The sequence below is a fragment of the Salvelinus sp. IW2-2015 genome, linkage group LG18 (genome assembly GCF_002910315.2).
Source record: "Salvelinus sp. IW2-2015 linkage group LG18, ASM291031v2, whole genome shotgun sequence".
In the NCBI taxonomy this organism is placed as follows: domain Eukaryota; kingdom Metazoa; phylum Chordata; class Actinopteri; order Salmoniformes; family Salmonidae; genus Salvelinus; species Salvelinus sp. IW2-2015.
Window position 1 is genome coordinate 52,364,400 of NC_036858.1, and position 15,345 is coordinate 52,379,744.

Genomic DNA, 15,345 nt, shown 5'->3' on the forward strand with positions numbered 1-15,345 from the left:
ATTCCAATATTATATTTTGTCAATCATATTGTTGTATTGGTTTTTATTACATTGTTACTCCCAAATTACATGTATATTGAGTGATTATTTGACCAGTATTACATGAAAAATCATGTTCTCTCCATCATGAGTGATAAATTGTTTTGTTCCCTACTCTCCTACAGTCTCTTTGACAAGGAACAATGGAAACATGAGGACAAACTGTACCATTTATTTCCACTGTATAACCATGGGAACAATGATGTAGGAAGTCCATATTTGGTGCCAAGTCCTTACAGATGGTGTATTCAAAACAGTATTCATTTCATATTGAAACTTTGCCTAAGTTCAGAAATGTAAGATACCATATTTTACACACAATACATACACCCATAGAATCATACGAATCCACAGGAGGTAATTGGTGAAGTGGACCGTTTCTGTACAATGTTTGACTGAAAGTGACTGTCCGATCCAGTTCTAGTCCATGTTGACAACAGTTTTAGCTGGAGCAGCAGTGCGCTGTCAACTTCATCACAACACACCCCAGACCTCCTCAAAGGCAGAGCACATCTTGGCACAGGTGAGGGCAGCAGAGAGAGGGTAGTTACTGATGGAAACAGTCTTCTCTGTGTAGTCCACATTCACCTAAGACAGGAGAGGACAAGCAGAGCTCAAACCAATGCATAATTTACCAAATTCCAGCTCCTTTTTTAAATTGGTAGAGAATAAATAAACAAAATCAACCCCTAACATCTACATTTCTAACACACACTACACTACCTACATCAACAGTACCTAAATCAGCTTCTGCCCCAGAGAAGTAGGATGAAGATGCCCCTTAACACTGAAGTAGTAATGAGGGAGGGTAAGTGAAGCTGATCCTGGATCGGTGCACACGGGCCATTACCCTAGAGCCTTAAGCAAAACTCACCGCTCCGTGTGCGAATGCTCCGACCACCACAGTGGCAGGCCCCTCCTCTGGTACCACGGTGCGGGCGCCCACTGCCTCCCCAGAGGAGAAGGAGGTACAAATACGGGGGCAGCCAGGGGGCAGGTGGTCTGACACAGGGTTCTTGATGAGCTTCAGCAGGCGCTGGGGGCCGTCAGCCGCCCTCACACTCAGCTTGTGCAGGAGCTGGACTAGGAGGAAACAGAAATACAAGTGGGATGAAACGAGAGAGAGGGAGATACAGTAATTTCTGGTCACAATTTGTAGACTTGTTTATGTTCTCCCACCATTAGCTCTGACAAATTGAACACCCTAGTCATTGGCGACTCCGTTCCCCGTAGTATTAGATTTAAAAATAATAATCTAGTGATCATACACTGTTTACCAGGGGGCAGGGCTACCGACGTTACGGCTAATCTGAAGATGGTGCTGGCTAAGGCTAAAACTGGCGAGTGTAGAGAGTGTAGGGTTATTGTTATCCACGTCGGCACCAACGATGTTAGTATGAAACAGTTTGCGGTCACCAAGCGCAACATAGCTTCAGAGTGTAAATCTGCTCGAAAGAGGTTTCGGCATCGAGTAATTGTCTCTGGCCCCCTCCCAGTTAGGGGGATTGATGAGCTCTACAGCAGAGCCTCAACTCAATCACTGGTTGAAAACTGTTTTCTGCCCCTCCCAAAATATAGAATTTGTAGATAATTGGCCCTCTTTCTGGGACTCACCAACCAAGCCTGGCCTGCTGAGGAGTGACGGAGTCCATCCTAGATGGAGGGGTGCTCTCATCTTATCTTTGAACATACAGGGCTCTAACTCCACAATGAGATAGCCAGCCTGCCAGGTTAGTGGAGTCTGCCGCTAGCATAGTCAGTATAGTCAGCTCAGCTATCCCCATTGAGACCGTGTCTGTGCCTCGATCTAGGTTGGGCAAAACTAAACATGGCGGTGTTCGCTTTAGCAATCTCACTGGAATAAAGACCTCCATTCCTGTCTCAAAATAGGGCTACTTAATGTTAGATCCCTCACTTCCAAGGCAGTTATAGTCAATGTACTAATCATTGATCATAATCTTGATGTGATTGACATGACTGAAACATGGCTTAAGCCTGATGAATTTACTGTGTTAAATGAGGCCTCACCTCCTGGTTACACTAGTGACCATATCCCCCGCATAGGTGGAGGTGTTGTTAACATTTACGATAGCAAATTTCAATTTACAAAAAAATAAAATAAAAGATGTTTCATCTAGTCATGAAATCTATGCAGCCTACTCAATCACTTTTTATAGCTATTCACATTTTTGGTGACTTTAATATTCACATGGAAAAGTCAACAGACCCACTCCAAAAGGCTTTCGGAACCATCATCGACTGAGTTTTGCCCAACATGTCTCAGGACCTACTCACTGCCACAGTCATACTCAGGACACCTACACCACCCGATGTCACAGGAAGGCCATAAAGATCATCAAGGACAACAACCACCCAAGCCACTGCCTGTTCACCCCGCTATAATCCAGAAGGCGAGGTCAGTACAGGTGCATCAAAGCAGGGACCGAGAGACTGAAAAACAGCTTCTATCTCAAGGCCATCAGACTGTTAAACAGCCACCACTAACATTTAGCGGCCGCTGCCAACATACTGACTCAACTCCAGCCACTTTAATAATGGGAATTGATGGAAATGTATGTAAAAATGTACCACTAGCCACTTTAAACAATGCCACTTAATATAATGTTTACATACCCTACATTACTCATCTCATATGTATATGTATATACTGTACTCTATACCATCTACTGCATCTTGCCTATGCTGTTCTGTACCATCACTCATTCATATATCTTTATGTACATATTCTTTATCCCTTTACACTTGTGTGTATAAGGTAGTAGTTGTGGAATTGTTAGGTTAGATTACTTGTTGGTTATTACTGCATTGTCGGAACTAGAAGCACAAGCATTTCGCTACACTCGCATTAACATCTGCTAACCAGTTGTATGTGACAAATAAAATTTGATTTGACTCTGGACCTAGTTCTGTCCCAAGGAATAAATATTGTGGATCTTAATGTTTTTCCTCATAATCTTGGACCTTCGGACCACCATTTTATTACGTTTGCAATCGCAACAAATAATCTGTTCAGACCCCAACCAAGGATCATCAAAAGTCATGTTATAAATTCTCAGACAACCCAAAGATTCCAAGATGCCCTTCCAGACTCCCTCTACCTACCCAAGGACGTCAGAGTCCAAAGTTAGGTGGTTAACCGATTTGAGGAACAAAATGTAACATTGCGTAATACCCTAGATGCAGTCGCACCCCTAAAAACATTGTCATAAGAAACTAGCTCCCTGGTATACAGAAAATACCCGAGCTCTGAAGCAAGCTTCCAGAAAATTGTAACAGAAATAGCGCTCCACCAAAATGGAAGTCTTCCGACTAGCTTGGAAAGACAGTGCTGAAGAGCCCTCACTGCTGCTCAATCATCCTATTTTTCCAACTTAATTGAGGAGAATAAGAACAAATCAAAATGTATTTTTGATACTGTCGCATAGCTAACTAAAAAGCAGCATTCCCCAAGAGAGGATGGCTTTCACTGGCTTTCATTTTCACAGCAGTGATAAATTCATGACCATCTTTGACAAAAATATCATTATCATTAGAAAGAAAATTACGGACTCCTCTTTAAATCTGCGTATTACTCCAAAGCTCAGTTGTCCTGAGTCTGCACAACACTGCCAGGACCTAGGGAGACACTCAAGTGTTTTAATACTATATCTCATGACACATTGATGAAAATAGTCATGGCCTCTAAACCTTCAAGCTGCATACTGGACCCTATTCCAACTAAACTACTGAAAGCTGTTTCCTGTGCTCCTCCTATGAGCTGCTTCCTCTGCTTCCTGGCCCTCCTATGTTGAATATAATAAACGTCTCCCTATCCACCAGATGTGTACCAAACTCACTAAAAGTGGAAGTAATAAAGCCTCTCTTGAAAAAGCCAAACCTTGACCCAAAACGATATCAGTTTGTCTCGGTGGATGGTTTGGTCTTCTGACAAATCAACTGTACATGTCGGTGTTCCTCAACATTCCGTTTTAGGACCACTATTGTTTTTGCTATACATTTGACCTCTTGGTGATGTCATTCGGAAACATAATGTTTCACTGCTATGCGGACGATACAGAGCTGTACATTTCGATKAAACCTAGTGAAGCCCCAAAATTGGAAGCCTGTGTTTCAGACATAAGGAAGTGGATGGCGGCAAATGTTTTACTTTTAAACACGGACAAAACAGAGATGCTAGTTCTAGGTCCCAAGAATCAAAGACATCTTCTGTTGGATCTGACAATTAATCTTGATGGTTGTACAGTCATCTCAAATGAAACTGAAGGACATCGGCGTTACTCTGGACCCTGATCTCTCAAGAATATTTCAAGGACAGCTTTTTTTCCATCTTCATAACACTGCAAAAATCAGAAAATGTCTGTCCAATAATGATGCAGAAAAATTAATCCATGCTTTTGCCACTTCTAGATTAGACTACTGCAATGCTATACTTTCCGGCTACCCGGATAAAGCACTAAATAAACTTCAATTAGTGCTAAACACATACCTAAATGTACGCTACGGTCACAAGACGCAGGCCTCCTTACTGTCCCTAGAATTTCTAAGCAAACAGCTGGATGCAGGGCTTTCTCCTATAGAGCTCCATTTTTATGGAATGGTCAGCCTGTTGTCACAAGCCGGCTCATAGCCTGTGACAAAAATGAGGGGACACGAACAACAGGTATAGGCCAATTAAAAGTGTTCTTTATTATAAACAAAACTATTAACTTAAAACTAAGAAAAAGGAATGAGGTGTGGAAGTATCAGAATGTAAGGTGTATGTAAAGTGCATGGATGCGTGAATATGTGTGTGTGAACATGACTGAGTGAAAACTATGCAAAACTACAAAGGAACAAACAAATCATGAGCATACCTGGAGGAGCAGAGAGAGCGAGAGAAAGAGATGATTAGTGAAACAGTTTAAATACTTAGAGCCCAGGTGACTCCAATCACTAACGACCCTCCTCTGCCTGCAGGAGGAACCGCCCCCCTGCACTGCAGAGGAGGAGCCGTGACACTGTCCATGTGAGAGAAGCAGACTCGGTCTCGACCTTTAAGTCTTTATTGAAGACTCATCTCTTCAGTAGGTCCTATGATTGAATGTAGTCTGGCCCAGGAGTGTGAAGGTGAATGGAAAGGCACGGGAGCAACAAACCGCCCTTGCTGTCCCTGCCTGGCCGGTTCCCCTCTCTCCACTGGGATTCTCTGCCTCTAACCCTATTACGGTTGCTGAGTCACTGGCTTACTGGTGCTCTTCCATGCCGTCCCTAGGAGGGGTGCGTCACTTGAGTGGGTTGAGTCACTGACGTGATCTTCCTGTCCGGGTTGGCGCCCCCCTCGGGTTCGTGCCGTGGGGGAGGTCTTTGTGGGCTATACTCGGCCTTGTCTCAGGGTAGTAGGTTGGTGGTTGAAGATATCCCTCTAGACGTGTGGGGGCTGTGCCTTTGCAAAGTGGGTGGGGTTATATCCTGCCTGGTTGGCCCTGTCCGGGGGTGTAGTCGGACAGGGCCAGTGTCTCCCGACCCCTTCTGTCCCAGCCTCCAGTATTTATGATGCAATAGTTTGTGTCGGGGGGCTAGGGTCAGTCTGTTATATCTGGAGTATTTCTCATGTCTTATCCGGTGTCCTGTGTGAATTGAAGTGTATTTTCTCTCTCTCCCCCCCCCCCTCCTCCCCAGGATTACCTTGCCTGACGACTCCTTGCTGTCCCCAGTCCACCTGGTCATGTTGCTGCGCCAGTTTCAACTGTTCTGCCTGCCGAACCCTGCCTATGGAACCCTGACCTGTTCACTGGACGTGCTACCTTGTCCCGGACCTGCTGTTTTGGACCCTCTTTCTCTACCGCACCTGCTGTCTCTAACTCTGAATGATCGGCTATGAAAAGCCAACTGACATTTACTCCTGAGGTGCTGACCTGTTGCACCCTCTACAACCACTGTGATCATTATTATCTGACCCTGCTGGTCATCTATGAATGTTTGAACAGCTTGGCCATGTTCTGTTATAATCGCCACCCGGCACAGCCAGAAGAGGACTGGCCACCCCTCAGAGCCTGGTTCCTCTCTAGGTTCCGGCCTTTCTATGGAGTTTTTCCTAGCCACTATGCTTCTACATCTGCATTGCTTGATGTTTGGGGTTTTAGGCTGGGTTTCTGTACAGCACTTTGTGACATCAGTTGATGTAAAAAGGGCTTTATAAATACATTTGATTGATTGGAGAGAAGGATGGTAGGAAAGTGAATTATGAAGAGAAATTCAGCAGAACGTAGCAGGCTTACCCATGAGGCCACAGAAGCGGTTGAAGGTTCGGGGGATGCGTGTCTGTGGGTTGATCTCAATCAAGGCGTTCCTCTCTGTGTGGATGTAAACCTGCAGGAGACCTGCCCTGTTCAATGGACTGTCCATCAGCATCAACAAACACTGGGGAACAATTACAGGATATGGCTGGGTTAGAGGAGCGAAGAAGATAGATGACTGGTGTTCCAGAGTCAATGTGAAAATGACAACTTACCTGATGTGTAATGTCAGGTCGAATCTTCCCAGGGTCCCGTCCACTTTTGATGATCATGCCCTTGTGTTGGTCACAGTTCAGCAGTTCAAATGTCTTTCCAACCTGACGGGAAAGAGTACAACATGATTGACGTCCTTCATTGATTATGGTGCTAATTCCATGCCTACTATTTAAAACAGGGTTTCCCAAACTTGGTCCTGGGGGCCGTTTTGGTTTTTGGCCTAGCACTACACAGCTGATTCAAATAATTAAAGCTTGATGATGAGTTGGTTATTTGTGTCAGCTGTGTAGTGCTAGGGCAAAAACCAAAACATGTACCCAGGGGGGGACCCAGGACCGAGTTTGGGAAACCCTGCTTTAGGACATGCATCAGTGGGCCTGCAGGCAGGAGCTAACCAATAGCAAATAATGAACCAGGATGAAACGCAGTCACAAAAACAGTTACCATGCAGAATGCAATAGTCATATCACACATCTACCAGGCAAGTCTGGTTGAACAGGAAGCTATCTAAATTGCTTATATCCAATAACGCGGGCAATCAGAGACGCAGCTAGCGGTAACGTTAGTTTGCAAACACAGCAGTTAATGGCGAAATACTCGTCTTTACCTTCACTGTTTCCAACGTTGCCCCCTCTAAAATAACTACTAGTCGCCTTTCCGCCATGCGGTCGTGCAGGCTACGCATATGTTTTGCTGGTTTGGGTTCATATTCGTCTAAATGCTCAAGACCACGCTTGTCACCACTGTGGGCTTCCATGTTGCTTCGGGTTGGTAGTCGCCGGAATAACGCGTCATACTGATGGAGGAGTTTTGCCACGGGTCTACTGCTCATTTGATTAACTAGGCAGCAGGCAGTCGTCTATGGCGGCAGATTGACGAGGACAGCATTTTCTGAGCTAAACTGACAAAGACGTACCTCCAACAACAGATAAAACCTCACATAAACTGTCATTGATTTTGGGCAGAATTATCTCAACCAGTGGCATATGGGCTTTTTAAGTGAGCGCTGATGCCGCCCTGTGATAAGCAGTGCCCACTTTGTCCTAAGGCAGGGACGCAACATATTAATCATGTCTATTCCCAGCCGCCTCTCCAAGGTGCTGTTGGAGACGCAGCGCTCCACCAACATTCCGTCAAAACATTAATCTAACACAAATCATGTAGCAGATATAGCATATGGTAGAAAGGATATGTATCCTTTTCTGTAGCGCTCAGGCCGGAGATAAAATGAATGACAATGGAATTAGAAGGAAACGTTTTACAGGTTTCTCCAATCAAATAGCCAAACCTAAATAGCGCCCAATTACTAGTCCTAACAGCTTGCCTGTCCACAGTTTTAACCTAGTTATTATAAACATGTTGTTTAACAAACACATATTAAATGTATACGTTGATTACTCCATAAGAAATACAACCCCCTAAACATAAAAAAATTCAACTTTCTTTTTGTAGAATTATCAGCCACACATCTATGACCAAACCTCACTGATTCAGAGGGGTTGGGTTAAATGCGGAAGACACATTTCAGTTGAATGCATTCAGTTGTACATCTGTCTAGGTATCCCCCTTTCCCTACTTATTTACAGTTGAATATCGGAAGTTTACAGACTTAGGTTGGAGTCATTAAAACTCGTTTTTCAACCACTCCACAAATGTCTTGTTAACCAACTATAGTTATGGCAAGTCGGTTAGGACATCTACTTTGTGCATGACACAAGTCATTTTTCCAACAATTGTTTACAGACTATGTTTACAGATGATTTCACTTATAATTCACTGTATCACATACACTAAATTGACTGTGCCTTTAAACAGCTTAAACATTTTCAGAAAAGGATGTCATGGATTTAGAAGCTTCTGATAGGCTTATTGACATCATTTGAGTCAAATGGAGGTGTACCTGTGGATATATTTCAAGGCCTACCTTCAAACTCAGTGCCTCTTTGCTTGAAATCATGGGAAAATCAAAAKAAATCAGCCAAGAGCTCAGAAAAAAAATTGTAGACCTCCACCCTTGGGAGCAATTTTCAAACACCTGAAGGTACCACGTTCATCTGTACAAACAATAGTATGCAAGTATAAACACCATGGGACCACGCAGCTGCCATACCGCTCAGGAAGGAGACGCATTCTGTCTCCCAGAGATGAACGTACTTTGGTGCAAAAAAGTGCAAATCAATCCCATAACAACAGCAAAGGACCTTGTGAGGATGCTGGAGGAAACAGGTACAAAAGCATCTATATCCACAGTAAAACAAGTACTATAATCGACATAACCTGAAAGGCTGCTAAGCAAGGAAGAAGCCACTGCTCCAAAACCACCATAAAAAAGCCAGATTACGGTTTGCAACTGCACATGGGGACAAAGATCATACTTTTTGTAGAAATGTCCTCTGGTCTGATGAAACAAAATTAGAACTGTTTGGCCATAATGACCATCGTTATGTTTGGAGGAAAAAGGGGGAGGCTTGCAAGCCAAAGAACACCATCCCAACTGTGAAGCACGGGGGTGGCAGCATCATGTTGTGGGGGTGCTTTGCTGCAGGAGGGACTGGTGCACTTCACAAAATGCATGTCATCATGAGGTAGGAAAATTATGTGGATATATTGAAGCAACATTTCAAGACATCAGTCAGGAAGTTAAAGCTTGGTCGCAAATGGGTATTCCAAATGGACAATGACCCCAAGCATACTTCCAAAGTTGTCGGCAAAATGGCTTAAGGACAACAAGTCAAGGTATTGGAGTGGCCATCACAAAGCCCTGACCTCAATCCTATAGAACATTTGTGGGCAGAACTGAAAAAGCGTGTGCGAGCAAGGAGGCCTACAAACCTGACTCAGTTACACCAGCTCTGTCAGGAGGAATGGACCAAAATTCACCCAGCTTATTGTGGGGAGCTTGTGGAAGGCTACCCAAAACATTTGACCCAAGTTCAACAATTTAAAGGCAGTGCTACCAAATACTAATTGAGTGTATGTAAACTTCTGACCCACTAGGAATGTGTTGAATTAAATAAAAGCTGAATAAATAATTCTCTCTACTATTATTATGACATTTCACTTTCTTAAAATAAAGTGGTGATCCTAACTGACTAAGACAGGGAATTTAACTAGGATTAAATGTCAGGAATTGGGAAAAACTGAGTTTAAATGTATTTGGCTAAAGTGTATGTAAACTTCCGACTTCAACTGTACATCACACACAATTCATACACACTTTTTCACACTGTTTGTGTCTTTGGCACCATCTAAACTGGCAGACACACTCTCCCCTACACTTTTAAGGTAAGCAGACCAGAACCTCCAAACATAACTAATAGTATCTTTATGGATAACAAGGTGCTTCTTACATACTGCATGTTTAAATAAACCACAGACAATATGAATAGTTTTATCTCAGAACCCAGAAACAAATCTCCCATGCACGAGGATGTCACAGAGAACTGGATGGATGTGCACCCAAAACATAGTATGCTCTGTCCACCAAAACATAGTATGCCTCTGATACCAACCAAAACATAGTATGCCTCTGATACCAACCAAAACATAGTATGCCTCTGATACCAACCAAAACAACGAAGGTGCTAAAATTGAAATAGCCTAGATACCCTAGAATAGATTTTGAATTCCAAAAACTGACCCGTAGTGCAATATGCAGAGCAGAGTACTGCACACACTGCTGCTGCTGTGCTGGCAACAGCGAGAACGCCTCCTCTCTCATACTCAGGTACTGGGACCACACACACTCTGAGAATGGACTAAAGCACAGGGTGAACAGTCAGGGCACACACATGCACCATGTATAAACCCACACGCACGCACACACACATATAAATAAATGTGTGCAAAATGCAAACTCTGCACATCATTTCATGAACTGCATTAGAATCAGAGAGTAATTCAGTGAGAGACTATTTGCCTTACTATTTGGTAGAAGGAGATGGAGAATATCTTTGGCCATCAAAGACCCCAAAACCCCGAAGTTGACGGACCTGATACAAAAACATGCAAATACTCAACAAAACACTTTGAGGAATGAGATTCTTTATCTCAATAAGACTACTTGGTTATTCATTGTTTATTATGTGATAGTAAACATATGCCTTTGGGTCACCTGGGATAGCTAGGGTGGAAGAGAGGCTGGACAAACATCCCCATGGGAAAGACTAGCTCATTGACGGAGAGAAATGGAGTGATGGACCAACTGGAGGAGAAGATGGAGAGACAGAGAGATAGAGAGAGGGCAAGAGAGAGAGAATGCTCAATTCTCATATTCACATATTAATAACACATATCTACCCAAACCAAATCACAGACTTTTCATGACAACTGGGCTCTCACATATCATCTCCTTCAGTCTGGGAAAAGAGTTTGTTTGATCCCTGGTGCTAGAGGGAGAGAGACTGGATGTAGTTGGAGAAATACTTGTGTTTGTCAATTGTCACCTATTAATTAAATAAATGGGGGAAAATTAACTACCAGTACGTATATAGTACAATGTATTATCATCACTGGTAATATGATTCAATAGTGATATTGATTAAGAAATCCTATATCTTATTGGCAATGTAGACTAGTTCCACTACAATAAAATACTCTTCCTTTGAATACAGTTGGCTGAGTTCAGCTTCACTGAAAATGTTGTTTTTAGTTGAAAGTCTTGGAGTTAGAGACTGAATCTGGGAAAACACAGATTKTACATTTCAAGTGGACAATGAATACACAGTTGTTTTTAAATAAGGGTTCCAGTAAATTACATCCACTGTTGACCTTTTACCTTATTCAAAACAGACATGCGAGACTCCTCATCTCTCCACCTGAGATCAGGTAGTTTGGACWTGATGGAGGAATAGACATTCTGAATCAGCTCCTCTGCCTAGAGGAAACAGATAATACAATTTCAACACACTTATAATGTAATATCACATCTATGAAGTAGTTATCTTGTATTTTGTTGCTAAAAATAATATTTCACATTTGAAAATCATTAATACTGTAGTTCACATAAATACAATTCATCAAAACATTTGAGTTCATAATTACATAACATGATTTACAGATGTAATAGTTCATGGGAGTTTTTAAAGCCCATCTTATTATTTTAGTTCTGTGTTGATTTGTTAAAAATATAGTGTTCGATCAAAAAGTTTTTTATAGTCACAATGCATCTTGTCTTCCAAATTTTACTGTTCACCTTAATTCTTTAGTAATGTCAATGCATATTATTGTCCACAATAATTCTTTAGTAATGTCATCCATGTGAGTATCGAAGACACCCTGAAAGACTTATACAAACATAAAAAAATATACTTCTCATCAGAACCCATATTTCTTTAGTTCTGTAGCAGTTCACTAAAATGTGTTCTAAACTCTCTTCCCTCATGACAATTAGGCATGGGACACAATTAACATTTTCTATTTATATTTTGTTGCTGCTATTCTTCATCACACATTTCATTGCAGCCTACATCCTTCTGTCTTTGCTTTCTCTACACACACACACACACACACACACACACACACACACACACACACACACACACACACACACACAGCAATGCAGTTTTAAGAAAATACAACAAAAAAAGTAAGCGATAAGAATAACAAATGATTAAAGGGCAGCAGTAAATAACAATAGCGAGGCTATTTACAGAGGGGTACCCCGTACAAATCAATGTGGAGGCTATATACAGGGGGTACCAGTACAGAGTCAATGTGCGGTCCCTATTCTCCAGGTGTGAAAGGGCAGTGTGGAGTGTAATAGAGATTGCATCATCTATGGATCTGTTGGTGCGGTATGCAAATTGGAGTGGGTCTAGGGTTTCCTGGATAATGGTGTTGATGTGAGCCATGACCAGCCTTAAAAAGCACTTCATGGCTACAGATGTGAGTGCGATGGGTCAGTAGTCATTTAGGCAGGTTACCTTAGTGTTCTTTGGCACAAGGACTATGGTGGTCTGCGTGAAACATGTTGGTATTACAGACTCAGACAGGGAGAGGTTGAAAATGTCAGTGAAGACACTTGCCAGTTGGTCAGTGCATGCTCGGAGTACTCGTCCTGGTAATCCGTCTGGCCCTGCGGCCTTGTGAATGTTGACCTGTTTAAAGGTCTTACATCGGCTGCGGAGAGCGTAATCACACAGTCGTCCGGAACAGCTGATACTCTCATACATGTTTCAATGTTACTTGCCTCGAAGCAAGCATAGAAGTTATTTAGCTCGTCTGGTATGCTCGTGTCACTGGGCAGCTCTTGGCTGTGCTTGCCTTTGTAGTCTGTAATAGTTTGCATTCCCTGCCACATCCGACGAGCGTCGGAGCCGGTGTAGTACGATTCGATCTTAGTCCAGTATTGACGCTTTGCCTGTTTGATGGTTCGTCGGCGGGAATAGGGGATTTCTGATAAGCTTCCGGGTTAGAGTCCTTCTCCTTGAAAGCGGCAGCTCTACCCTTTAGCTCAGTGTGAATGTTGCCTGTAATCCACGGCTTCTGTTTGAGGTATGTACGTACAGTCACTGTGGGGACGACGTCCTCGATGCACTTCTTGATAAAGCCGGTGACTGATGTGGTGTACTCCTGCCATCGGAAGAGTCACGGAACATATTCCAGTCTGTGCTAGCAAAACAGTCCTGTAGTTAGCATCTGCTTCATCTGACCATTTTTTTTATAGAGGAGAACACAAAGCTCCAGTGAAAAGTGCTGTATGAATATAATCCATTACTGTATATACTGTAGAACACCCATTAGGTATTTCACTGCCCCAGAACCCCAGTCTAACTGACCTGTATGTATCGCTTGTCTCCTTGAGTGTCGTTAGGATCCTTGCCCACATAAACACTAAAGAATGGGAAGGTGCCATAGTCTCTCATCAGTAGAGACAGAGTGGAGTTGAAATCTGTCTGGTTCCACTGGCCTGATACAGCCCAGCCACCCAGTTACCATAAGAGTAGAGAAGGTGTAATCAGTCACCATACCCCACCAATCTATTCCAGGGATCTGACCTTGTGGACTAGCCTGAGGAAAGGTTCTGGCCCGGCGGTCTCTGTGGGGCCAGTGTCCATACAGGAACGGTAGAACATACAGGCCTTCTGCTTCGCTGAGTTACCCGGGCTGGAGTGGTCCTCAGTTTCTGACAGAGGAACATTATATCAAAGTTTCATTGTGAGGATAAAAGGTCCTGTTATGGAAACGGTTTCAGCAGTTCTATTTAAATGGTTGTCCCAAAGAACCGGTACAAAATCTACAGAGGATCAACAGAGCAACATTCTTAGATTCTCACCCAAAATCTCCCTCATTGTCAGCAGTCGATCTGGCATTCTGTCTGCTGGAACCTTTTCTCTTATGTCTTTGCCTGTCTCTCTCTCCGTCCTCCCTCTTTCTCTGCCTGTACTGCCCAGCTCATGGCTGGGGTAGGGGCTGGGGCTCAGGAAGGGTATCGGGCTGGGGTAGGTGCTGGGGCTCAGGAAGGCTATCCGGCTGGGGTAGTGGCTGGGGACCAGAAAGGGTATCAGGCTGGGGTAGGGTCTGAGGCTGGGGCCAAGGCTGGGGAAGGGTATCAGGCTGGGGTAGTGGCTGGGGTTCAGAGAGAGGATGTAGTTGGGACTGGAGCTGAGGCTGGGGCTCAGAAAGGGTATTAGAAGGGGGCTGCAGTTCAGTCAATCTAAACAAAATTGAAGGATAGTCAGTTTCATATCAGGATTATCATGATACACATTTCTACTTAATTTAAGACAAATTTGACACATGACAATCTTATTATAACCTATCTTGTTCTCTATATACATGTAATACCACATTAATAAAAGGAAGACACTCCTCTATACAACTTGAAATGTATAGTATGAGACGCAGGGAATTGAGAGCTTGCTCTAACACCCCCCCCCCACCAAAAAAACTGATGCATTAAGTAGAAAGTGTTGAGCCTGTGGCAGGCCAACACATTGATTTGACATCACCTAGGATCAGCATAAACTTCATAACATTTCATGAGAAAGGTAAAACCTGCAGGACTTTTAATTGAGGCTCTGCTGGGGTTTCTGCCATACTGTTGTGTGTCTTGTTCTGTCTGGGTTTAGCTTGTTGCAGCCACTGACGTTTCTCATTTCTCCCTCACACGTAGCCTCCAGACCTCTATCTCTCCCTCCATCAGCCAGCTGTCATCTCAGCTCTCTATCTTCTTTCATCACTCACTTCTCTCCTCCTCTGACGTTCTGATAAACAGAGTTGACCTGGCAGCCTACCTCTCTCTCTGCTACATTATCAGGTGACACTGTGGATCTATTTAGACTGTGACATGCACGTGGGTGTGTTTGATGTGTAGGAGGAATCCTCTTCAATCCACAACCCTAAAATGACTAAGTTTTAACTCAAACATCATTCAAATGTAATTAATGAGAATATAATGTCCCTAAGCAACAGGTAGGTACAGAGCCAATAAAATCATCAGAACTCTGAAACACAGAAAAAGTCAAAACATTAAGAGAACACATTGTTACCCTGCATCGAGAGGACCAACATTTTCTCAAAAGCAAAAACAGTGCACACACAGCCGTCTACCCACGTCACTATCAGTGCAGCAGAGGGTCTGGTATGAATGGATTGAGAGAGAGGGTGTTCTAGAGGTCAACTGGCAATGGAACACGTCACTGATAGCATAGTGGAGGACACGTCACATGGATGAAGAGAGAGAGAGAAATACTGTATTTGATGTGAGAGAATGAGGACAATACTGAACAATAACTTCAAGGAAGGAAGACACTTAATTATTGCAAATGCCAAACAGGCACAATAAAACCAC

At 43.2% G+C, this 15,345-nt stretch overlaps 1 protein-coding gene across 1 annotated transcript; it reads right to left on the minus strand.

Annotated features, from left to right (window-relative positions):
- Positions 1-26: 26 nt before the first annotated feature.
- On the minus strand, positions 27-7,351 carry emg1 (EMG1 N1-specific pseudouridine methyltransferase). Its single transcript, XM_024008798.3, has 5 exons — positions 7,159-7,351; positions 6,551-6,652; positions 6,318-6,459; positions 914-1,122; positions 27-627 (listed from the first exon to the last, which is right to left on the minus strand). Exons 1-5 carry the CDS (start codon positions 7,306-7,308, stop codon positions 514-516), a joined length of 717 nt encoding a protein of 238 aa, XP_023864566.1. The 5' UTR covers positions 7,309-7,351; the 3' UTR covers positions 27-513.
- Between the last annotated feature and the right edge of the window lie 7,994 nt (positions 7,352-15,345).